Source organism: Mirounga leonina, unplaced genomic scaffold (assembly GCF_011800145.1).
Source record: "Mirounga leonina isolate KUSES-001 unplaced genomic scaffold, KU_Mleo_1.0 Mir_154, whole genome shotgun sequence".
Taxonomy (NCBI): Eukaryota; Metazoa; Chordata; class Mammalia; order Carnivora; family Phocidae; genus Mirounga; species Mirounga leonina.
The window spans coordinates 11,877,529-11,903,249 of record NW_023270389.1 but is presented as its reverse complement, the minus strand read 5'-3'; the positions used below and the strand labels follow the sequence as shown (position 1 = coordinate 11,903,249).

Genomic DNA, 25,721 nt, shown 5'->3' with positions numbered 1-25,721 from the left:
CCTTTTTCATTATCTATTACCTAGAAGTGCCTGATCATACAGAGGACCGGGAGACCGTTACCTTTTTCATTATCTATTACCTGGAAGTGCCTGACCATACAGAGGACAGGGAGATCGTTACCTTTTTTATTACCTATTACCTAGAAGTACGTGACAGGTACAGAGGACAGGGAGATTATTGCCAGTACAAAGGACAGGGAGATTATTACTACAAGTGTCTGACCAATACAGAGGACAGGGAGATTATTACTGTTTTTCCATTACTCCTTAGCTATAGGCTCCTGTTGGAGCACTCTGTCAGCTTCAGAGGGGTATTGATAAATTAATAGATTGACCAGTTCCTTCTTCTGGTTCCAATTACAAGAGTTGATGACCAGCTATCCTCCAAGCCAGGGAAAGCCAAATCCTAGAGTCCCACTGCTTAAAGCAGTTCATCTCAAAAATGGTACATAAGAGGGGCGCCTGGGTGGCTCAGTCGTTAAGCGTCTGCCTTAGGCTCAGGTCATGATCCCAGAGTCCTGGGATGGAGCCCCGCATTGGGCTCCCTGCTCCGCGGGAAACCTGCTTCTCCCTCTCCCACTCCCCCTGCTTGTGTTCCCTCTCTTGCTGTGTCTCTGTCAAATAAATAAATAAATAATCTTTAAAAAAAAAAAGGCCATAAGATTAGTAGCCTTCTGAAAGTCGCTGAATTACATTGTTGGTTTATCACTGAGCACGTACGTTGTCAACTAAAACCTCTTTTTTAAACAAATATAAATCGGATTTACTTCTTATAACTCGAACACAAATATTTTGGGAACTTATAATTATTCCTGATATAATATCCTGTTGGATTTGGCCCTCTTTTCTTAGTGTTTGTAACTTTTTGAGTACTTTTTCTGTGATCCAATATATTAACTACTGTTTCCAGCTTCATTTTATTGATAAATTTGATAAGTATGATCTCTATATCCTCCTGTTCCACAACATTTTTGAGAAGATACATTCAATGAATTTTTAAAACTGTATTTAAGTTAAAGGTTAAAGAGAAAAGGACAGAGTTGGAAGCAGAGTCCTATGATCTGTCACCGATGATCTTTTCTTGGTTGATGTGAATCGTGAATTAAAATGTTTGGGTAACATTGTTCATCCACTTATGAATATACCTAACAGTGGTTCAAGATGGGGGGTGGGAGATGTCATGTCCATATTTATCAATAGCTTGAATTTTTTTTGACAATGAAAAATGAAAATTTTTTTTCTGAAATCAAGATATATTGTATCTACTTCCTATACTATTAAGCCCATAAATCTATCAAAATTAGAAATGAGTTTTACTTAACTTGTTCTTGTGATTTTCATTCTATTTTTTTTAAGTTTTATTTATTTCAGTAGTGTCTACACCCAGTGTGGGGCTTGAACTCATGACCCTGAGACCAAGAGTCGGTGCTCTTCTGAGTCAGCCAGGCACACCCCCTGATTTTTATTCTTATTTTTTTTTCTAGTTGGGGGAGGCGGGGGTAGGGGCAAAGGGAGAGGGAGAGAATCAGAAGCAGGCTCCACATCCAGCACAGAGCCTGATGCGGGACTCAATCTCACAACCCTGAGGCCATGATCTGAGCTGAAATCAAGAGTCGGATGCTTAACTGACTAAACCACCCAGGCACCCCTATTCTTAATTTTTAAAAGCACTTACGTTAAATGTCCTATAATTAGCTCATCTGAACTTATTACTAAGTTGTTTTTTACTCATTTTTGGTCCTCATTTTTTTCTGCTGACAGCCTTAGATAGATGCCTGACTTAACTACAACTCTATTTATAAATCATTATAATGTTAATAGTTAATTATACCCTGTAATTTTCTCACTTGGACAAAATTATAATACAATCTTCTTTAATGGTTATGATAAAAAGTCAATATATGGAAACTTACATTTAAAAATTGCAACATGAAATTATAACCAAATTGTGTAGAATAAATTATATTTTAAACTAGAACACATGCATAGTAGGATTTTCTTTTAAGAATCAACTATCACTAGGGACACCTGGCTGGCTCAGTCAGTAGAACATGCATGCAACTCCTGATTTCACCATTGTGAGCTCAAGCCCCATGCTGGGTGTAGAGCTTACCCAAAAAACAAAAACGAAAAGAATCAACTATCATGATAAACTATCTTTCTGATAATTTACCTAAGTTTTTTTCTTTTTTTACCTAAGTTTTTAATTATCATTCTAGGGGGAAAATAAAACAACAACCTTGTCTTGTGCTTCTTTCCCATGAAGAAGAAAAAAGTTTAAAGCTCTGACTATAAGGAATACTTATTTATATGCCAGATTTTACCAACATGTCAAGTTCACGAAGGACTCAATGACCTGTAAGAGATTACTTTAGGATATGAAGCTTGGTTATGGTGCTCTGGGGCTGGACAGCAGTCAGAAGGCCTAACCATAAAAGTTTTGGATGCAGGAAGTCTGGAATCATTTTCAAAGCAGAAATGGAGCCTATTTGTACTAAGGGTCTAGCAATGTCCATAGGTGAGACAGTAATTATTTCAACTACTGAAGTGTGTCCAGATTATTATATCCTTTAGCTAAAACGTGAAGGAACAAAAATAAAGTTGGTATGAAATGAGATGAGACTTTCAGTACCTTCTCCACAATACCCAGGTCTCCTTCAGCAATAACACGTCTGACTATGGTTCCTGCCTTTTGAGCAATAGAATATGCTGAGGCTACAAGCCGCATCAACACGGTGTGACTGGAAGCCATGATAAGCCCTAAAGGGAAATTAAGAGAAACATTGTTACTTTCAAAGCCAACTACTGGTTTCAGTCACTTGAATTCAATTCAACACATATTTACTGAGTAATTAACTGTACAGATCCTTTAATAAACTTTTGCTAAGAGACTTGGAAAAACCTCCATTTCAGCATTAACTCAATAAATTTTATATATTCATTCTTTCTGCAGATGGGACATTTTGAAGCATGGGGAAAACTGGCGCAGGCCTATGAGCACGTGAAAAGGTTTTATGTATGAGGTATACGTGTATATGTGCAAAGGCTGTGGAAATTCCATCAGGGGCTAAAAATGTAAGATATAACATCTGCCATGGACGAGCTAGTGTTTTGATGGACTGGGGGTAAAATATTGTAACCTGAAGTCTGTAACATAAAACTGGTAAGAGCCAAGAGAGGTATGAATAACATAAGGGATGGGGGTGTATGTACAGAGTAATTAAAAAAAGGAGGGGTTGCATGGGATTACAATGAGTTTCTAAAAACCAATGAATGTTCCATTAGAGATTAAATAAAATTTAATCCGCTAGCTATTTACTACCATCATCATCAGTTGCCAAATAAAGAGAATACGCACTTCCTTATTATCCTTGATCAGCTACATATCTGATTTATTCCACAGTGGAAAAGGTAGTCTTCAGAGAGAATTCACACCTAATTGGGGTGAAGACCAATCATCTGGACAAGTAATGAGTGTCAGAATAGCCCCTGGCCCAGTGGAAAATATGGGAAAAAGAGCCTTCAGCATAAAGTATATTCCTCTTTGAAAATACAAATTCAAACCCTGCAATTTTAGTGACTGTTCCGAGGCTGGGATGTACCACCCAAACTCCCTTCAGGGCTGAAGAACATTTCCCCAGCTCCCTGGAGTGCCACCAACAGATGGCTTTTAGCTGCCACCTTTCTTTGGGAATTTATCTGCTGAGAAGAGTCACTGCACCTGCAGTGGGTCAACAGATGGGATGGGTTTAAAGGCCACTCCACACTCCAACAGGGCTGCCACCCCAACTCTTCTGGGTCACCGTAGCTTCCGAATGCCCAGCTCGGTTGGCTGACTGAGGCCTTCGCTGAGACTGCATCACGCCCAACTCGCCACTCCCCAAAGCATCACTACCTTCTTCACACTTCCCACAAGTGATCCCAAGAACATTCCCTAACAAACCTCTTGGGACTTTTTCTGTCTCAGAGTGCTCACAGGGAACCAACTGATGACAAAAACTCTTGGCCCTCCAATCGAATCTGGTCAGCATTATTTCAACTCAACAAAGGAACACAATACAGAACAGAAGGGACATTACGAACCTCAATTCAGCAAGTCATTATTCCACCGCCAATTTCTTTTTTTTTCCTACTGCCAATTTCTGACTGCATATTTGATCTGATGTGCCTTTTAAGCTCTTTACATCTTTTTTCTCTCATCTGAATTCTAGTCACAGGGATTATGAACATTAATTGAGACAATAAACAAGTGAAGTGTTTGAAACCCTTCAGAAGGAGAATTGAGTTGTGGCCAGTAGTTGTCCGGAATTAAGATGAAAATAAAATGAATTCTTATGTACTTAAATTCTCTTTATCTTATTACATCATAATCTGGCTAGATTCATTTTATTAGCAGGCTAGGTAAAAAAAACTGCTTATGAAAATTACCAACACTCAAATAGAAAACAGGAGAAATAATTCAGCAAACATTTTGTTGACCTTACCTCTACTTCCTTATTATCCTTGATCAGCTACATACTGATTTATTCCACAGTGGAAAAGGTAGTCTTCAGGCAACTAATCATGTACTACCCTACTATGCCTTAACTACTGAGGATATTTTAATATGTGTTGGAATGCTCATTCAGTCCCCAAGTTATATAAAATGTCATTGGTGAAAGGCAGATCATTTTCCCTCACTGTATGGTAGTGTTGTACCTTTTCACAGACATCACTTACATTTGAGCCAATTAAGCAATCATTCCAGGCTTGTCAGGCTTCGTATATGACTATACCACTTCCTTTTATGTTTGCCACATCCACAGAATTTTCTTATAAAGACAACCTTTTAGGCTTGTTCTACTACATTCCTCATAAAATGCGTACTATATGAACTGCCATTTAAAGCTAACACCAGTTTCATAAGAATGTAACAGGTTTGAGGTAAAGCACAACAGTGATTTTTAAAGAGGTCCCGCAAATCACTTTTAGCTGGCAAATAAAATATTCCTACCAATTTCTCTGAAATACTTCAGTCCAAACATACTTAGTAATGAAATATTATTATCCCCTTGTCTACTATTTTTCTTACAAATTTTTTCAACAAATGAATACCTTAGTAAAGAAAATGAATCTAATCATATTATCGAAACACACCTGGAAAAGAGGTTCCTGTTAGCCTTTTTAATTGTGCCCCCTCCCAGAACCCAAGTGAGAATCACCTTGATGACGGTATTGATGGGGAACCCGCAAGGCCGCTGCCGCCGCCGAGGCCGCCAAAAAGCTACCTGCAAGTTGCTAACTTCCGTTTAGCAGCTCAGGTTATATACACGGTACTTCCTTCTCTACCAGGTTTACATCTTCTGGGTCCTAAAGCACCACCTCTGAGAACACAGCTTCCTGACAGCTTACTCAAAAACAGGATAAGGCAACTAAAGGCACAGCCACGGGAGCCAACCGCCAGCGATCAAACCCTGGCTCTGGTATATGTTAGCCATATGAACTTGGGAAAGCCACTTAAATTCTCTGTGCCTCAATCTGTAAAATGGAGCTAATAATAGTATCTATAGCATGGGGTTGTTGTAAGTATTAAATGAGCAATGCAAGTAAAGGACTTGTAACGGTCCCTGGCACAAGGTAAGCGCTAAATCACACTGGCTAACCATTACTGTGATATCTGTCCTCATTACTGGCTATCCTGCAGAGACAGCAGGGTAGTGTTCCGGGCAAAAAAATTCCTATGGCTTCTGCAACTTTATTTTGACCCTGAGCATGTAATATGATAACCAATACAACCCAGAATCACATTACAGATTCTTTTTCATAACATTCAGAGCTTGAGGCTTAAAGTAGTAATGAGAAAAGGTTGTATGCCACTTACGGCTATCAACCTAACATCCCATCCTTTAAGAAATCTTTACAGTAGCCAATAGGGCTAGTTCTGAAGGATTAAAAACAGGAATCAAATGATCCATTTCCTTTGACAGCCTGGGAAAGGTAATTTGAATTCAGTATAAAGGTGGTGAGCACATGAGGATTAGGATCTAAAAAGGAATGATGGGGGTGCCTGGGTGGCTCAGTCAGTTAAGTGTCTGCCTTCGGCTCAGGTCATGATCCCAGGGTCCTGGGATTGAGCCCCACATTGGGCTTCCTGCTCATCTCCCTCTCCCTCTCCCTGACCCTGTTTGTTCTCTTGTCTCTTTCTCAGACTCTCTCTCAAATGAATAAATAAAATCTTAAAAATGAATGACTGAGTTCCCAGTCAAAATACAAAGATTATATCTTTTGAAACCTAATCAAGTGATGCTAAGATTCAAGGTCATCTGGAAAAATAAAAATATGAGCATAACAGAGCAAATTCTGAAAAAGAACAATGAGCCAAGATACTCTCCTTACCAGTTATCAAAATATGATATAAAACTATAGTAATTACACAGTTTAGTCCTGGGCAGAATTAAATCCCAGAAGTAGATCCAAACACACTAAGGTGGTATTTCAAATCACAAGGGAAAGTTAATTGTGCAAAAATGGTGGGAACAGTTGCCAATCTTTTTTAAAAAAATGTTGGAAACTTTTTGCATTCTTTGTATCAATTACATCCCAAATCAATGCATGATTTTAGAAGTAAAGAAAGAAACCATAAAAGCATGAGAACAAAACCGTGTGAAATATTTTGTAGATTTGGTAAAGGACTTCTAAACATGAGAAAAATTAAGAATCTATAAAAGAATATATTGACAAATTTGACTGAATAAAAATTAAGATATCTATGTAATCAAATTACCACAAGCAAAGCAGATGATTGACAAAATGAGAAAAAAAATTTGTATCATGTACTAGACATCTGAGTTAATTTTGGTTATGTAAAGGGTTTTTACATTAATATGTTAAAGATGAATAATCTAGTAGAAAAATGAGCAAAGGACACAAATAGGCTATTCCTATTAAAAGAAAAACAATGGCCATTAATTACATGAAATGCTCAACTTCATTAATTATGAAAGAAATGCAAATTAAAACAGCAAAAGATGATTGTTCATGTGTAAGACTGGCATAGATAAAAACGCCCAGTGTTGGCTAGCCTGTGAGGGTACATCCTCCTGGGCACTGTGAGCAAGGATGCAAAGTGGTTAAAACCTCTTAGGATGATTTTGAAAAGCTTACTGAAAGTAAAATGTACACATCTTTGGAACTAGCAATTCTATTTTCAGGGAAACCTGAATAAAGCAAGCAAGCCTACAAGTATGTAGGAGAGATAGTAGGAAGAATGTGTGCTATTTGAACGAAATTTAATTTCAGACATAAGGCAGTCTCTAAATTTGAGCGCACTAAAGAACCCACTGTCTAGGTTTGCCTTGTTAATTCTACTATAAATAGCAATGAAAAGACCCTGGAGGACGAAAAGAAACGCACCGATCACCAATTAAATTGCTGACACTCAAGAATCTAGGTCCGAAATTGGAATATCTAGAGAGTCAATCTGACTCATGCAAACTTTTTTCTTTTTTAAACATAAATCCCTGTAATCTCCTTGTATCTGTGCAAAGGGGTGGAGTTAGGGGACCAATAAATGAGTCAGATCTGCCCAAGGTCCTGCCCTGACTCGCAGGGGAGAAACTTACTGTGACAAGCCTGGAACAAAGCTAGACGAAAGACACTTGAAGGGTAACAACAACAACAGAAAGCTATCGAGCAACAGGTCTCTCGTTGGGTGCAGTACCTGGCCGCCTTCCCGTCAATAGCTCGAACGTTGGTGGATGTAGGACAAACCTACCGCAGCTACTGAGCATGCGGAAAATTCAGCGCAGGCGCAGAACAGCTACTCCCACGACGGCCGGGGACTCCCGACCCGCCAGAAAACTCCATTTCTCCGTGTTTTCCCCTGAACTCTCCGGCCGTGTGTGTCGCCTACTGTAATAGGGAGAGGTGTGCCTACTTGTAAAGGATTCCTTGTGGTTTCAGGGTCTTCCAGTCCACTTTGTACACTTTTAAAATGTTTATTGGACTAGTAATATCGCACTGCGGTGGTCAGCGAGGGTCTACCCTCGAATCCCAGGGGTCCGTGGACTGGCTTCAGGAGGTCCACGACCCCTCCGCCTCCGCTCCCAGGAGCTAAAAGGTTTTATGCAGAATTGTCACTAGTGCTTACTTTTTTTTTTTTTTTTTTAAGATTTTATTTATTTATTTGACCGAGATACAGAGAAAGAGGGAACACAAGCAGGGGGAGTGGGAGAAACAGGCTTCCCACGGAGCAGGGAGCCCCATGCGGGGCTGGAGCCCAGGATCCTGGGATCATGACCTGAGCCGAAGGCACGTAAAGCCTGAGCCACCCAGGCGCCCCCTACTTATGAGATTCTTAAAAGGGTTTGTGACCCTTTCGTATGCTTGCCAGTGAGTCCTGGGAAATACTCTCTTTTCCTGACCAGATAATGGATAATGGTTTGTTACGTTAATGATTTGGGGATTGGGTGGTGGTGGTTTGGTTTTTTTTGCTTTTTGAGGCACAGAAGAAAATCCGCTTAGCAAAATTGTTACTGCACTGACAAAAGTAAACAGGCAAAAACAAAAATTGCCTTTTATTCATTTAGGCTTTAACCATATATTTAAGGAGCACACTTTTTGTGCCTCCCTTGTTTATGTTTGTGCGTGGAGGTAGATATGCAATGAAAACAGAGTGAATGGGCAATGCTTTTTTTTTTTTTTTCAGTATTGAAGAGGAGGGCACGGTGATTATCACAAATAACATAAGATGGCGGAGTTAATAGCAAACATAAGTTACAAAATAAATGTAAATTGCTTAAACACATCCTTTTAAAGACAGAAATTCTCCAATTCATTAGGAAACGAAACCCACTGTATTATTAGAGTAGAAATTCAGAGTAAGAAAAACTATCAGAGGGAACAGTCATTTTGTATTGTTAAAGGTATCCTTTATATTAATAAAGGTACTACTTTATTTTAAAATTAGATAAGTAGCCCAGGACCACATTCTCATTGCTTAAAAGAAACAGAAAATGCAAACGATATTCTCTGCCAGGTCTTTTCTTAGAGCATATGTCCTGGGATTGGAATTTTGCTTTATCTCTCCTGATAATGCAAGCCATAATGCACCATCTAGTTTTGTAGTTTAGACACTTAGACACATCCTAACTGCAGAATACTTATAATTTTTTATGATACTTTCTCCACTACTGTACACTTGTTTTAGCTTCACCTAATTCAACAACAGTTGGTTTTGTGTTTTGGAGACTTGTCTTTACCAGACTCTTTAGGGAATTCCCCTTAGTTTTGATAAAAGCAATTACCTTTGCATTAAAGGAGAAAAAAAAAAAAGATTGGTTTTGGGAAGAGAGCAGTCAGTGAACAATTTTTGATTCTGCGTGCTCTTTTGTAACTCCCAAACTTTTATAATTAGAAACAAACAATAATTTCCATTAAGAAAAACTCTGATCAGAGAGCAGTATCAACAAACGGGGCTACCATTACATGGAGTTCTTGGGAAAGCTTTTACCTTACAATCTCATCTGATTTTCATAATCACCCTGAGACTTACGGCAGACCATTTATTGTGGTAAAAATATATATAACAAAATTTACCATTTTAAGCATACATTAGTTCTTATAATTAAGTAATTACATAACAATTACAACTGGCTTGAATAAGTTTAAGGATAGACATAACTGACTGTAAGTTCAACAGGAGAAAAGTGTGCAGATGTCATGGAGAGTAGCCTTCTGCTTTGAGGGCTGAGTGTACCCTCAGTACAGGATTTATGGGAAGATGGAGAGCACTGTTGAATTCAGCAATGTGTTATGTAGGGGTTGGTTAGAAGAGCTTCTCTGTGCGTTTATTGTTGTGCTCCTGTGAGACTAAAGTTCACAGGATAGATTCTCAGATGCAGAACTGCAGGTCCAAAGTGAAATGCCTTTGAAATGGTGGCAGATACTGCCAACTTGCCATTCAAAAAGGCAGTACAAATTATATTACTACCAACAGTGTGAGATCACTTTCATACACCCTCCAGTCCTTGTTATCAAACTTCTTAATTTTTGCTTTTATCTGTTGGATGGGAATGGTATCTTGTTTTAACTGCCTGTCCTTGATCACTCCTGAAGTTGAGTGTCTTTGTTTGAGTATGTTTGAGTAGGTTTATTGGCCTTTTCCATTGCACTATGAATTGCCTCTTCTTCTCCTTTGACTTTTTTTCCATTGGGTTGTTTATATTTATTTTCCTGATTTGTAGCAGCTCCTTATACATTTTGGATATTAATTTTTTTTTAAGTAGGCTCCATGCCCAGCATGGAGCCCAACGCAGGGCTTGAACTCATGACCCTGGATCAAAACCTGAGCTGAGATCAAGAGTTGGATGCTTAACCAACTGAGCCACCCAGGCGCCCCTGGATATTAATTTTTAAAATGTGTTTGCAAATGTTTTCTCCCACAGTATAGTGTAGGGGAGGCAATATAGTATGGTGATTATCCATATGGGTACTGGAACCCAACTGCCTGGATTTGAATCCCAGCTCTGCCACTTCTTATTTGTGTGATCTTGGGCAAGTTACTTAACACTATGTGCCTCAGTTTCCTTATCTGTAAAATGGCAATAACCATAATACCTGCCTCACTGCGGAGGGTTGTTTTGGCATGTTATATCTTCACTTTATGGGGTTTAATGATGAAATGAGCTAAGGAGTTGGGAACAGGGCCTGGTGAAAGGCTGACACTGAATGCTTACTGTTTGCCACTTGCCTTCTTTGCAGTATGTTTTTCCATATAAAATTTTCTTTTTATTTTTGTAGGAAATTGGTCAATCGTTTTATCTATGCAAGCCAAGTCTTCTAGATGTTGTGTCTTATGAATAGGAAGAGGTACACTTTACAATGAAAAGGTAACAGTTGTGAACTACTATGACCTGGCCAACCAAATACAGGTTTCCCCTGCTAGCTGAAAGTAGAGTGTTCCTATGAAAACTTTCATAAGCCTAAATGGAGTAAAGCAAAGAAGCAATTACCATTAATTTACATGGAAAAAATTTTTAGCATTCCCAGATGCCCAAAAATAACCTTTCTTAAGTTTTCCTGATACCTTAGGACACATCTTGCTAACAGATGCACAAAATAAATCGAGATAGAGCACAGATGCTCATGGACACAGTTCAAAGGGCTAGCAGCTGATGCTGAGATGCTGAGAGTAGTGCCCAGGGCAGGAGCTTGGCGGGGCCACACTGGTGGCTTTGGGTGCCTGCTGCCTCTATGAAGTCTTGCTGCAAAACTAATGCTTAATGCTATTTTCACTTTTTTTCATAAAAGCGAAAATCTCCTTTGTTTTCTTTGTTATGGAAAACAGGTACTAATGTAATGAATGCTATTTTTACTTTTTTTCTGTAAAGGTGGCCTAACACAAACTTTCAAAAAGTGGGATAGAAAAGTGGGTTTCTGTCAGAAACCAGAGCTCAAGTCCTACACCCTATATATAGTATTCTGTAGGAGTGGGACATAACAGGGATATAGGGAATCTGAAAATTACATAATTAGGTTGGTTTATAATATCCGTACTGAACTTTGCACTCAGCTAAAGAGGTGCTGCCCCCTGAGGTAGTCATAGTCTGTGTGGTTGTTGAGCGCGTGGCAGATTACTAACCCAAACTGAGATGCTGCGTGTGTAAAATGCATACTGAATTTCAAAGATTCAGTACGAAGACAAAGAATGTAGTATCTTTTTTATAATTTTATATTAACTACAGGTTGAAGTGATAATATCTTGGATATACTAAAAATATCTTAAATATTTGCTATCTATTATATATACTGGATATACTAAAATACCTTAAAGTCAGGGCTCTGTGATTGAAATCTGAGCCCGGGCAGGCCCATCACACCTTGCCCCGCCCCTCAGGGTCTGCCCGGCCCCGCCCCGGTTGCGGCCAAGACCCGGGGTGGCTGCCTTCCCGCTGTCTCTGGGAAGGGCCTGCTTCCCGCCCCTTCCGTGCCCCGCGCGCGTGCGCACTCCGGCAGAGCTTGCGGAGGTCCTCTGCGGTCCCGGTTTTCCAGAACCCCCGCGGGACCCTCCCGCGGAGGACCTGGCGCTCACGGGGAGGCCGGGGTTGGCTGGCTATGCGTTGGGGGCTGCACCCGCGCGGGCCGGGAGCCGCCGCTCTGGCCGCGGCCCGGAATTTATGGGTGCCGCCCCGCCTTCGCTGTCAACCGGGGTGGCGAGGGACGACGAGGAGGCTTTTGGTGCGGTCAGTCACCGGGGCCAGTAACCAGCTGCAGAGCTCGAATAATGGCAGATATCGGGACACGGTGCTGCTGCCGCAGACCAGCTTCCCCATGAAGCTGCTGGGCCGCCAGCAGCCCGACACGGAGCTGGAGATCCAGCAGGTGGGCAGGGAGGCCCGACCTGGCCTGGGGCGAAGGGGAGCCGGGCCCTCTCCGGCCGCCGCTCCGGGCGACCACACCCCTGGCGGGTGGGACCTGGCCGCAGACTCCGGGCCCCTTTGGGCGGGGGTGTTATGGCTGGACCAGTGGAAATCATCTGCTCATCTCGGGTTTCTTGCTTGAAAACCTCTAGGTGAATCCAGAGGTTCCAGAGCAGAGTATTAAGGGGGATGCTCACGTAGCAGCGCAGAACTGAATATAGTCTCATCTTTTAGGCAAAAAAAAAAGTTGGATTTGGACACTTACCCAGTAACTTCTGAAGAGCAAATTAACATGGACACATATAAATAAAAATTCGATTTTGTGGGAAAGTTGAAGCTTACTTTTGTGGTGTCAGTAGGCGCCTAGTTGGAATTCTGAATTGTTTGCAGAATAGAGTGGCTGTACTTCCTCAGAGTCCCCTTCCTAAAATCTGCATCTGTCTCCTGTACTAGACTGAACTTTCTAAGGGCAGATTCACTTGTTAGCTTCTGTAATTTTGGAGTCTTTAAAATGCCTGATATTCAGCATATATAGGTTAAGTAAATTTGCTTAGCCTAAATATTCTTATGGCAGTTTATCAGAGCTCTAGACTCATAAACCTGTTTTAGCCGTCTACTTTCTTAAAAGTGTTTTATTCAGTATCATGGATATGCCAGGAACTGTGACAATTTCAAACGTTTCCTCATGTATTTTTCACACCAGCTCTGTGAATTGGCTATTAACATTTTTTTTTTCAAATAAGGGAACAGCCCATAAGAGCAAACAAAGTGCCTGGGCCAGGGGTACACACTAGGTGCGAGAAGGGAAGTAGGGCTGCAGTGAGTATTGTTGGGATTTGGTAGGTAGTGTTGAGGCCAAAGGAGAGCAAGAATAAGAGTGTGTGTGTGGGTGGGCTGGGATGTAACCTTCAGCACGGCAGGACTGAGGAGTGGATGGTGGGGAGTGCTGAGAGACTGGCCAGAATTTGGTGGTGCTAACTTTTGTAGAGCCCTGTTTACTATATAAAGAACTTAAACTTCAGTCTGAAGCCTATGGGGAAACAAAAGATGAGGACTCAGATGTGCATTTTAGAAGCCTCACCATTGGGTTTTAGAGTTGAATACATTGGTATGGGATAAGAAATAAGCAAATGCTGGTTGTTATTTATGCTAAGATTCAGGGGCTATGTATTTGGTTGATGTTCAGACGTTATGGTTCTTTTTAAACAGAAATGTGGATTTTCAGAACTTTATTCATGGCAAAGAGAAAGAAAAGTAAAAACAGAATTTTGTCTTCATGATGGACCTCCTTATGCAAATGGTGACCCACATGTTGGACATACTTTGAATAAGGTAATTGTAATTTAATTTATAAAACTTGAGGGAAAAACCTTTATTTAAGTACGCTTTACAAAGGAGTGTATTCTAATTTTATGACAATTATGTAAGTTTGCATTGATGGGTAAAACTAAATGTGTTTAAGTAGGCTTCATAATCAGGGTGGAGCCCAACAAGGGGTTTGAACTCACAGCCCTGAGATCAAGACCTGAGCTGAGATCAAGAGTCAGACAGTCAACCAGCTGAGCCACCCAGGCAACCCAAAATGAAAATGTCTTTTTTTTTAAAGATTATTTATTTACTTATTTGACAGAGAGAGACAGTGAGAGAGGGAACACAAGCAGGGGGAGAGGGAGAAGCAGGCCTCCCGCTGAGCAGGGAGCCCGATGCGGGGTTCGATCCCAGGACCCTGGTATCATGACATGAGCTGAAGGCAGACGCGTAATGACTGAGCCACCCAGGCGCCCCAAAACTAAAATGTGTTAATAGAAAGCAGCAATAAACAGTTTTAGTGCTGTGTGAAAAATAACATCCCTGTGGTATTTGCTTTGAGCTTATTGTTATTTTACTCTAGTAAAGTCAGTAAATAATTACTGGGCACCTACTATGTGCCAGACATTTTTCGAGACTCTGGGAATTGCAGTGAACAAAACAGAGATGAGTCTTGTCTTTATGGAGCTTATGCTCTGATCAGGAGAGACATAAGAAGACAAGTAAAATATATAAATGTTAGACTGAAAGTAGAATGAATATTTGTTCTTTCCTACTCCTAAATTTATATTTATTTATATGTTTAAGCCTAGTAATCTCTAATGTGATGGTACTTGGAGTTGGGGGCCTTTGGGAAGTGATTAAGTCATGAGGGCAGAGCCCTTATCAGTGATATTAGCACCTTCACAAAAGAGACCCCAGAGAGCTTCCTTGTCTCCCTTATGCTCTGTGAGAAGCTGATGGTCTGTGAACCTAGAAAGCAGCCCTCACCGGACTGAATCTGCCAGCGCCTTGACCTTGTCCATTTTCTACCTGGATTGTTCGGGTTTTTTTTACTGTTGTGTCTTGAGGGTTCTTTATGTATATAGCCTAGGTCTGAAACCTTTGTCAGATACGTGATTTGCAACTATTTCTTCCAGTCTGTAGCTTTCTTTTCATCCTCTTAACAGGATATGTTGAAGAGTAAAAGTTCTTTTTTTTTTAAGATTTTATTTATTTATTTGACAGAGAGAGACATAGTGAGAGCAGGAACACAAGCAGGGGGAGTGGGAGAGGGAGAAGCAGGCTTCCCGCGGAGCAGGGAGCCCAATGTGGGACTCGATCCCAGGACCCTGGGATCATGACCTGAGCTGAAGGCAGACGCCCAACGACTGAGCTACCCAGGCGCCCAAAAGTTCTTTTTTTTTAAGTAATCTCTACCCCCAGTGTGGGGCTCAACCTCATGACCCCAAGATCAAGAGTTGCATGCTCTTCCGACTGAGCCAGCCAGGTGCCCCTAAAAGTTCTTAATTTTGATGAAGTCCAGTTTATCACTTTTTCCTTTTATGAATCATAACTTGTAGTGTAATGTCTAAACTCTGCCAAGCCTTTAAGCCTAAAGATTTTCTGCTATATTTTTTCTAAAACTTACATTTTACATTTAAATCCTTGACACATTTTGAGTTAACTTTTATGTAAGGTATGAGACTTACACTGAGGGTTATTTTTTTCCCTGTGGATGTCTAACACCATTTGTTGAAAAGGCTATCTTTCCCTAATGAGTTGCTTTTGTACTACTGTCAAAAATCAGTTGGGCAAATATGTGTGGCTCTATTTCTGGATTCTCTATTCTGTTCCGTTAATCTATGTGTCTGTCCTGCTAATACCACAGTTTTGGTGACTGTAGCTACAAAATAAGTCTTGAAATTGGGTAGTCTCATTCTTCGCATTGTATTTTCAAAATTGCTTTAGCAATGTCAGTTTCTTTGCTTTTCCAGATAAATTTTAGAATAACTTTTTGACTTCAGTATCAGAGAAGATCTCCCTGAGGAAGTGATCTTTAAGCCGAGTTTTGAGAGTACTAGCAGGTACCAGGTCATTTATGTGGGGTAGATAATAAATAGCATCAGTCTGCAATTTTTTGAGAGAACTAATTTTAGCCCCTTCCCATTTTATTGAGACGTAAGTGACGTATAACATTGTATTAGTTTAAGGTTTACAACGCAATGATTTGATACATGTATGTATTGGTAAACGAATACCACAGTTAGTTAACATCCGTAAACATAATTTTACTGCTTCCTTTGATTTGGATGCCTTTTATTTCTTTTTTTTGCCCATTTGCTCTGGCAGGACCTCCAATACTATGTTGAATAGGAGTGGTGAGAGTGGGCACCCTTGTATTACTCATGATCTTAGAGGAAAAGCTTTCAACTTTTCACTACTGAGTATGATGGTATCTGTGGCTTATCATATATGGTCTTTATTATGTTGAGGTACATTCCTTTTATACCCGCTTTGTTGAGATCTTTTATCATGGAAGGATGTTGCTTTTTTTTTTTTTTAAGATTTTATTTATTTATTTGAGAGAGAGAATGAGGGAGAGCACATGAGAGGGGGGAGGGTCAGAGGGAGAAGCAGACTCCCTGCCAAGCAGGGAGCCCCATGCGGGACTCGATCCAGGGACTCCAGGATCATGACCTGAGCCGAAAGCAGTCGCTTAACCAACTGAGCCACCCAGGCGCCCGCATTTTTTTTTTTTTAAAGATTTTATTTATTTATTTGACAGAGAGCACAGGTAGGCAGAGTGGTAGACAGAGGGAGAGGGAGAAGCAGGCTCCCTGCTGAGCAGGGAGCCGGATGTGGGGCTCCATCCCAGGACCCTGGGATCATGACCTGAGCCGAAGGCAGATGCTTAACGACTGAGCCACCCAGGCGCCCCAGGATGTTGCATTTTGTCAGATGCTTTTTCTGCTTCTATTGAGATGATGATTTCTATTTTTCCTTCAATTAACTTAGTGTATCAGTTTTTTTGTGTATGTTTATCCATTCTTGAATACTTTTTAATTAGTGGGGGTTAGGGATAGTGTAAGTCTCTAAGGAATTTGGAAGCAAGGCTTTCAGGACCTTGAGGGTCTAGCTGCTGTTAAGGTTACTTTTAGTCTTTAATAAAACATAAACATTAAGGCGTAAGGCCGCCATGAGTTCCTTGAGGAAGGTCATGCTGTGCATGTTTCAGGTATCAGTGGGGTGCAAGCTGTAAGGAGATTTATTTATTTATTTAAAGATTTTATTTATTTATTTGAGAGAGAAAAAAAGCACAAGTCAGGGGAGGGGCTGAGGGAGAGGGGGAAGCAGACTCCCCACTGAGTGCGGAGCCCAGTGAAGGGCCTTGATCCCAGGACCCTGAGATCATGATTTGAGCCAAAGTCAGATGTTTAAGGACTGAGCCACCCATGTGCCCCAGGAGATTTAATTTAAACTTCATTTCTCTTGCCTTTGTTTCCCTCATCGATTACCATGAGGCTTACATGAAATATAACAGTCTTCTAAGCTAATAACAACTTAACTTTAATCACATACAAAAAATTCTATCCTGTTACTACTTCTAACACATTTTGTTTTATGTTTTGATGTCACAGTTTACATCTTTTTCTATTATGAATATACCAACAAGTTATTGTAGCTATAATTATCTTTAATACTTCTGTCCTTTGGGCTATTTTTTTTAGAGAGAGAGAGTGTGTGTGTGTGGCGCGGGGGGGGGGGCGGTTAGTGGGGTGGGGGAGGGGCAGAGGGAGAGGGAGAGAGAATATCAGGCAGGCTACAAACTCGGGGCTGAGCCTGATGCGGGACTGGATCCCATGACTCTGAGATCATGACCTGAGCTGAAATCAAGAGCTGGATGCTTAACCGACTGAGCCACCCAGGTGCACCTGTCCTTTGGTCTTTTATATTAGAGTATGGCATAAATGCACCAACATATTATACTACTGGGGTATTTTCAGTTTGACTATATACTTACTTTAAGTATTTTTATGTGTTTTCCTGGTAGTAAATAGCATCCCTTCATTTCATCTTAAAGAGCTCCTGTCAGAATTTCTCGTATGGTAGGTCTAGTGGTGAAGAACTCCCTCAGCATTTGTTTGTTTAGGAAAGCCTTTATTTCTCCTTCATTTCTCAAGGACAGCTTTGCCAGGTGAAGTATTCTTGGTTGGAAGTTTACTTGCAGCATTTTGAATGTGTCATTCTTCTCTGTCCTGGCCTGCAAGGGTTCTGCAGAGAAATTTGATAGCTTTATGGGGGAAGGGGAGTCTTGTAATTGACAAGCTTTTTTCTCTTGCAGCTTCCAAGGTTCTTACTTTGTCTTTGATTTTTGACAGTTTTGTTATAGTGTATCTTTTAGAAGATCTCCGGGTTGCATTTGTCGGGAATGTATGAGCTTAGTGAACTTGGATATCCAAATATCTCCCCAGTTTTAGGAAGTTCTCAGCTACAGTTTCTTTTTCTTTTCTTTCTTTTTTTTTTTCAGCTACAGTTTCTTTAAACTTTCTGATTCTTTTTCCCTCTCTTTTCATTCTGGGATTCTCAGTAAAGCATAGATTATTTTTTTAAGTGGTTTCAGATTAGTTCTGAAGGCTTTCTTTATTCCTTTTCATTCTTGTATCTTTTATACCTTTAACTGGATAATTTCAAATGATCTGTCTTTATTTCGCTGATTCTTCTGATGGGTCATGTGGGCTGCTGGAGCTCTCCACTGAATTTGTCAGTTTAGTCACCGTGTTCATGATTTTCTTTTTATCCTTCAAGTAAATTTTTGCTGCATCTAGGATTTTGGATTGACTTTTTTTCTTTTTCAGCACTGTCCTTAATGGGATTTGATTAAATAAATCTTGGGAATGAAGTAGTATGGAATCTTAAAAGGAATTAGGCAGATATATCTGTACTGACATGAAAGATGTCCAAATATTATTAACTGAAGGAGGAAAAACAAGTTTTATTTATTTTTTTAAAAAAGATTTTTTATATATTTATTTGACAGAGAGACAGCGAGAGAGGGAACACAAGCAGGGGGAGTGGGAGAGGGAGAAGCAGGCTCCCGGCTGAGCAGGGAGCCCGATGTGGGGCTCGATCCCAGGACCCTGGGATGATGACCTGAGCCAAAGGCAGACGCTTAACGACTGAGCCACCCAGGTGCCCCCAAAAACAAGTTTTAAAACAGTGTTACATTAGGATCTAATTTTGCAAAAAAAATTTTTAAACCTAATATTTGTTATTTCTATAACATTTGTATTTTTTTTTTTTTTTAGAACAAGGAACCTATATTACTCTTTTTTTTTTTGGAAAAGCTTGTATTTCTCTTATAATCATAAACAAAGAAAATACTAAAAAATTTTTTTAACATACTTAATGGCTAAAAAGCAAATCTGGAAAGTAAATGTGTTTGAATAGTCAAAAATTCCTTTTTTTAAATTTTTAAATTTTTATTTTTTATTTTATTTATTTAACAGAGAGAGACACAGTGAGAGAGGGAACACAAGCATGGGGAGTGGGAGAGGGAGAAGCAGGCCTCCCGCAGAGCAGGGAGCCCGATGCGGGGCTCGATCCCAGGACCCTGGGATCATGACCTGAGCTGAAGGCAAACGCCTAACGACTGAGCCACCCAGGTGCCCCTGAATAGTCAAAATTTAAAGAAAGATCAAGGAACACATCGCTTTACCAGATAGGAATATAATGCAGTGTTATCTGTTCTGATCAATAAAACAAAATAGGTTGAGTTAGTAGATTTAATAGGTTATTTTGTTTATAGAAATCCTTTTAAAATTGGGCTTTCTCAGTGTTTTACAATGATATAAAGAGATATAACTAGGGTGAACCATAAGAGACCCTTAATTATAAGAAACTGAGGGTTGCTGGAGGGGAGGTGGGTGGGGGGCTGGGGTGATGGGTAATAAGGAGGGCACGTGATGTAATGAGCACTGGGTATTTTATATGCAACTGATGAGTCACTAAATTCTACCCCTGAAACTAATAACACACTATATGTTAACTAAATTGAATTTAAATTAAAAATTTTTTAAAAAGGAATAAAACAAGGTCACATGCTTTATATATGAATGATGATTATCATCTTATCTTTGCAGATTTTGAAGGATATAACCAATCGATACCATATGATGAGAGGTTCCAAAATACATTTTGTGCCAGGCTGGGATTGTCATGGGTTACCCATTGAAATAAAAGTATTATCAGAACTTGGTGGAAAAGCTCAGAATCTTTCAGCTGTGGAAATTAGAGAGAAAGGTAAATAATCTCTGTTTCTGTTTTGAAATGGTTATTCTTAAATGCTGGTTCCTTGGAAAAGCCAGGGCTTAATTGAAGAGACTTTCTGTTGTTTTTTGTTTTTGTTTTTTTGGCTATAATGGGATCTGTTAGAAACCAATTTTTGTCACAGAAAATTCAGATTTCGTTTAATTGACTTTTGTGAGAACTTATGTTCAGAGATTAAAGGAAAGATTTTGTGAGCATTTCCAAGTCCATTTTTCAGTTCTTTGATCTTCATATTTTGTGAAATTATTATTGTGCTCAGTGTTTTTATTTACTTTCCTGGCTGGAGCTTGTTGACCTATTTCGAGTGCTAGACTAAAAGTCAATTCTAAAATACATATATATATTTAAAAAAAAAATTTTTTTTTTAGAGGATTTTATTTATTTATTTGACAGAGAGAGACACAGCGAGAGAGGGAACACAAGCAGGGGGAGTGGGAGAGAGAGGGAGAAGCAGGCTTCCCGCAGAGCAGGGAACCCAACACGGGGCTCCATCCCAGGACTCTGGGCAAGCCGAAGGCATATGCTTAACGACTGAGCCACCCAGGCGCCCCTATATTTTTTTAAATTAATCTCATTTGATCCTTCAGTAGATTGGGTCAGGAAGGAATTTTGTGTTCTAAAACTATTGTATATTTAGATACGATTGTGAAGATTTTTTATTTCACTGTAGGGCATGTTATTATTGGCTTAAGCTAGATGTACTGATTACTTTTTCTGTGTATAATGAAATAAGAATCATTCTCTTATCTTTTCTCAAATTAAGAGATATGAAAAATAATTTTTCCAGTTTATTTTTTTTTTAAATGTAAGGTCATTGTATAAAGTCTGGAAAATATTTTTGAAATTCTGATTAATTTTAGAATTTTAGTTATCTTCTGAACACTTACAACTTTCAAAATAATTTTCCTGTTAAATACATTTTATAGTATACACCCTGTGTGCAATACCTCTGTTTAGAGACATACTAAACCATGTTTAAGAATTTATTGGTTTTCAGATGCTTTTCTCTCTTAATTTTTTTTTTAGCTAGATCATTTGCTGAAGCAGCAATTAAGAAACAGAGATCAGCGTTTATTCGTTGGGGAATAATGGCAGATTGGAATAATTGCTACTATACATTTGATGGAAAATATGAGGCCCAACAGTTGAGAATTTTCTGCCAAATGTATGAGAAGGTAATGAAGTATTTTTTTCCTTTGGTATGTTAAATTATGTGTTCTAAAATTCCAGCTTTCATATAATATATTTGTCTTTTATAGGGCTTGATTTATCGATCTTACAAACCTGTGTTTTGGTCTCCCTCATCGAGGTACGTATGTGTTTTTGGTATTTAAAGTGGAGAATTTTGTGAGTCCCTCAAATATTTATGTCTAATATTCTTAAACCTTAGAACTGCATTGGCTGAAGCAGAACTTGAGTATAATCCTGAGCATGTCAGTCGCTCAATATATGTAAAATTCCCGCTCCTGAAGCCTTCTCCCAAGTTGGTATCTCTCATAGGTAAGATTTATTCATTGCTTAAGTTTATCAAAGTTACGGAATTGTAACATTTGCTAGCATATTTGAAATTTTATTTTCACAGATGGCTCATCTCCTGTTAGTTTTTTAATCTGGACCACCCAGCCTTGGACAATTCCAGCCAATCAAGCTGTTTGTTATATGCCAGATGCAAAGTAAGTATATTACTGTATTTTTTGTTTTATCCATCAATAGGATTGATTCCATCATTAGCATTATTTTGAATTTATTTCATCTTAAAATTTAGTTTAGTTCTCTTAAAATTTAGTGAATTATAACTTAGTTGTGATGTTCATATAGATTTTATTAAGCTTTATATGATTCCATTTAGCCCTCAATTCCAGCTTTTTTGAAAAACGAAACAAATGTGGGGCACCTGGGTGGCTCAGTTGGTTTAGCATCTGCCTTTGGTTTGGGTCGTGATCCCGGTGTCTGGGATCAAGCCCCTCATCAGACTGCCTGCTCAGTGGGGTGTCTGTTTCTCTCTCTGCCTCTCCACCCCTGCCCCACCCAGGCTTGTGCTCTTTTGCTCACTCTTTCTCAAATAAAAATCTTTAAAGAAAAATGAAACAAATGTAACAGATGAAGTTCTTTGAAAGTAGTGCCTTTTTGATCTTGAAGTTTGTTTTCCTAAAATGATGTAAAACATTTAAAATCCTATCTGTGGCTTCTCTTTTTTCGTTATTAGTAATTTTCTTTTAAAATTTTATTTTAGGTATGCTGTTGTGAAATGTTCCAAATCTGGAGAGCTGTATATACTTGCTGCAGATAAAGTAACACCTGTTGCTTCTGCTTTAGAAACAACATTTGAGGTTATTTCAACATTTTCAGGTAAAGGCTTATAGATATTCTGACCATCACAGTCATCAGAATATCCATTTGATTTGAGTTTACTACTTTGCTAAATATTTTGCGTTGTGAATTGAAACAGATATGGCTTCTACCTTTCTAGAATATATTTTGCGTTGATTATTCTAAAGGAAAATATATATTAAACGTGATAGGAGTATAGAAAATATGAACACTGACAAAAGCACAATAGTGTTTCCGGCAAATGCCCAATGTAAAATTAGGTAAATGTCCTTTGAACAATGTAGAATATACAAATATCCTTTTAAAATTTTATTCAAAATTAAATCACTAAAAATTAACCTTTATCTGATTTAATCAAAGGTGCAAGGAAGGAAATAAATATCTTTATTTTTTGGTATATGATTTTAATGAGGAAACTTAGTAAATTCTGAAAATTATTCCAAAGATTGTACTTCTATCAAAAGAATCCTTAATCTATAATTTGGGACTTCTAAAGTATTGACTGGTTTTGAAATATAATTACTAAAATCTAGGGAAATTTAAAATCCTCCTTGATCTTTAGGGATGATAATCTTTGAGTTTCTTGAGTTTCTTACTTAAAAAAAAAAATCACAGGGCGCCTGGGTGGCTCAGTCGGTTGAGTGTCCAACTCTTGATTTTGGCTCATCGTGATCTCAGGGTTGTGAGATCGAGCCCTGAGTCAAGTTCCACACTCAGCTTAGAGTCTGCTTGAGATTCTCTTTTCCTCTCCCTCTGCCCTTACTGCTTGTGCTCTCTCCCTCTCTAAAGTAAATAAATAAGTTTAAAAAAATCACACAAATAGAATGAATAGAGACATCCCAAATGGAAGGATTGCCTAGCTAAACAGAGAAGCCCTCTAAATGTATCATTTCAGATACAAGCTGGTTAGAAGTTTAAGTAATCTTAATAAAAATAAAAAGGGTTTTATGTCAAAAGCAGGGAAGAAGCTACAGAATGTTTGATATTTAATACCATTTGGTCCTTATTGGTACAATAAGTAAGTTAGAGGATCCAGTATATTCTTTACTCCAAACTGCCTTCTACCCCTTTTTTAAGCACAGAAGGTATTATAGACTTCATTGACAAGTTAGATGTTGTTACAGAAGCTGAATGGCATTCTCACAAGGTTTTTGAAAGTGCTCAGGTTAAATTTAAGGTCACCTTTCTAGATTGGGTAATTGTTTCAAATCATGACAGTCAGAGAATCATTGGGTTGCCATTTTGAGCCACCGCATTTCAGAGAAGTAGATATAGTTCTCATCTGTAGCAAAATAAACTGGTGACAATTAGCTTATTACTTATTAAAGAAGTAGGAATTTTGAACAGCTAAAATGGAATAATTTGTGTAGGATAGCTTTTCTTTCCAGAAAAATATAAATTGTTTTTTTATTGATCATTCAGAGATCTTTGTTGGGAGGTGAGGGAGAGTATTAAGTGGTAGATACACTAAGTATGGGGATAAAGGAAAGTTAATAGATGAAATTTACTTCGCCGTAAACCTTTAATTTCCATAGTAAAAATGCATGAAAAGTACAACATAGGGTCATGGGGACTGGCCTTACTTACGAATCTAGTTTAGAGAAGGGAATCAGAGTGAAAACTAAACAGTAAATTTCTCTAAAAATCAGTGTTGACCATTTTCTTCTTTAACAGCATTATGAATTATCTTGGAAAAAATGCATCCTGAAGTATTCAAGTTTTTCCTAGTAACTCAAGTATTTGAAATAGAAGAAATAAAGTGCCAAGTCATCCAAGTCAAACAGCGAGGAGAGTTTGTGATTTTTTTCAGAAAAGGGAGTTCCTTGTTATTAGTTATGAAGGAATGTTAGTTTTTCTCAAGCCTTTTACTCATTGTGCTGTTTTAACCAAAATGAAATCAGTGACAGGGTTATCTATGAAATGTCAAAGTTAAAAGATTTTTGTTGTTCTTCTATTGATATTGAATGGGTTACTTTTTTTTTGCTCTATAGCTAGAAAAGAGGATTATAAAAGTGGAGACGTTGCTCGATGAGGACAGTTTTTTTTAAAGTTAATATGATTTAGTTTGGAAGAATGAAGGGTGGTTTGTGGGGAAGATCTTAGGAGTAAAGGGGCCATTGACGTTTCTTTAATTATTGAAGAGTAGATAGGATGACATACTTATTTAGTACATCCTGGTGAATGTATAGGTGGAACCCGGTAATCTTTTTGAAGTTTGGAGAATTATTTATTTATGTTATGTTTAGAACATGTGAAAGATAAATTTATAGAACCCAAGTCAAGAAGCAGTAAAGGAGGGAAACGTTGCTAATGGTGTAGAAAACCTGATAGATGATGGGTCTGATACATTATTAAAGGGGTTGGAGTTATATAGAACATTAGAGTCATACTTGCCTTGGAAGTTGAATTCAATCATTTATAGCCATGTAACCTCAGGCAAATTGCCTACATTTTCTTGTTTTCTGATTTGTAAATTGCAGATAATCTTAGGTGTTTTGCAGTATTATGAAGATGAAGTAAGAATTTATGTTGAGCCCAGTACACCGTGGGTACCCAGTGACTGTTAGGTATTATTTATCATCTCTTACCTTTTTAGGGTAACATGAAAAACAACAACAGTCAGTTCCCTCAGAGAGAGTGTTAGAACCTACTGGTCATTGATCTGTTGATCTACAATTTCTTTGTCCTTATGCTCCAAAAGGTGTATAGCCGTACATAAATTAGAGAAATCTTCTAGGGCCCATTTGAGTTATCTGTTACAATAATTGCTAATATTTTAAATCATTTATTGTATGACAGGTATTGTGCTAAGGGCCCGACATACTTAAAATGCATTACCTCAGTTTATACTCATGGCAATCCTCTGAGGTAGGAATTGTAATTATCCACATATTATGGATGCCTTAAGGTCACAGTGCAAGTAAAAAGGGAAGCAGAAGTTTGAGTCCAGTCTCGTTCCAGATCCTGCACCTTTCACCTGATACTGCTACTGTTGAAGAGGTAGAAGCATTGTCATGTAAAATAAGTCTTAATTACGGTTTTCTTTCCCCACAGGTGTAGATTTGGAAAATGGTACTTGTGCTCATCCTTTAATTCCTGATAAAGCCTCTCCTCTTTTACCTGCAAATCATGTGACCATGACAAAAGGAACAGGGTTGGTTCACACAGCCCCAGCTCATGGTATGGAAGATTACAGTGTAGCTTCTCAGCACAACCTGCCCACGGTACTTAGCCTCTTTTTTCTTTTTTAATTATTGCTTTTGTAGAATTAAAGTGATAAGTCCTAACTAGTATCTTTATTTTTTGGTGATAAGGAGTCATTTTTGTTATAATTAAGTTGTGAAGTGCTTAGGTTTGTTCAGTCCCCTAATGCCT

At 38.8% G+C, this 25,721-nt stretch overlaps 2 protein-coding genes across 3 annotated transcripts in view; one reads left to right on the top strand and one right to left on the bottom strand.

The window, feature by feature from the left end:
• The window catches only part of BPNT1 (3'(2'), 5'-bisphosphate nucleotidase 1), a 22,182-nt gene extending 14,420 nt beyond the window's left edge, over window positions 1-7,762 (bottom strand). Inside the window, exons 1-2 of one of the 2 annotated variants that reach the window (XM_035010105.1) lie at window positions 7,700-7,762; window positions 2,633-2,760 (exon numbers count right to left, since the gene is read on the bottom strand). In XM_035010105.1, coding sequence (XP_034865996.1) covers window positions 2,633-2,752 — 120 coding nt within the window. In that variant the 5' untranslated portion in view covers window positions 2,753-2,760; window positions 7,700-7,762. Of the gene's footprint in view, window positions 1-2,632; window positions 2,761-7,601 lie in introns of both variants that reach the window. The other variant, XM_035010104.1, reaches the window with a different exon arrangement.
• Window positions 7,763-11,977: 4,215 nt separating this feature from the next.
• The window catches only part of IARS2 (isoleucyl-tRNA synthetase 2, mitochondrial), a 53,560-nt gene continuing 39,816 nt past the window's right edge, over window positions 11,978-25,721 (top strand). The window contains exons 1-9 of the mRNA XM_035010101.1: window positions 11,978-12,360; window positions 13,608-13,730; window positions 19,829-19,988; window positions 21,042-21,190; window positions 21,275-21,324; window positions 21,406-21,515; window positions 21,598-21,688; window positions 22,249-22,364; window positions 25,401-25,570. Of these exons, the coding sequence (XP_034865992.1) occupies window positions 12,094-12,360; window positions 13,608-13,730; window positions 19,829-19,988; window positions 21,042-21,190; window positions 21,275-21,324; window positions 21,406-21,515; window positions 21,598-21,688; window positions 22,249-22,364; window positions 25,401-25,570 (1,236 nt within the window). The 5' untranslated portion in view covers window positions 11,978-12,093. The remainder of the gene's footprint in view (window positions 12,361-13,607; window positions 13,731-19,828; window positions 19,989-21,041; window positions 21,191-21,274; window positions 21,325-21,405; window positions 21,516-21,597; window positions 21,689-22,248; window positions 22,365-25,400; window positions 25,571-25,721) is intronic.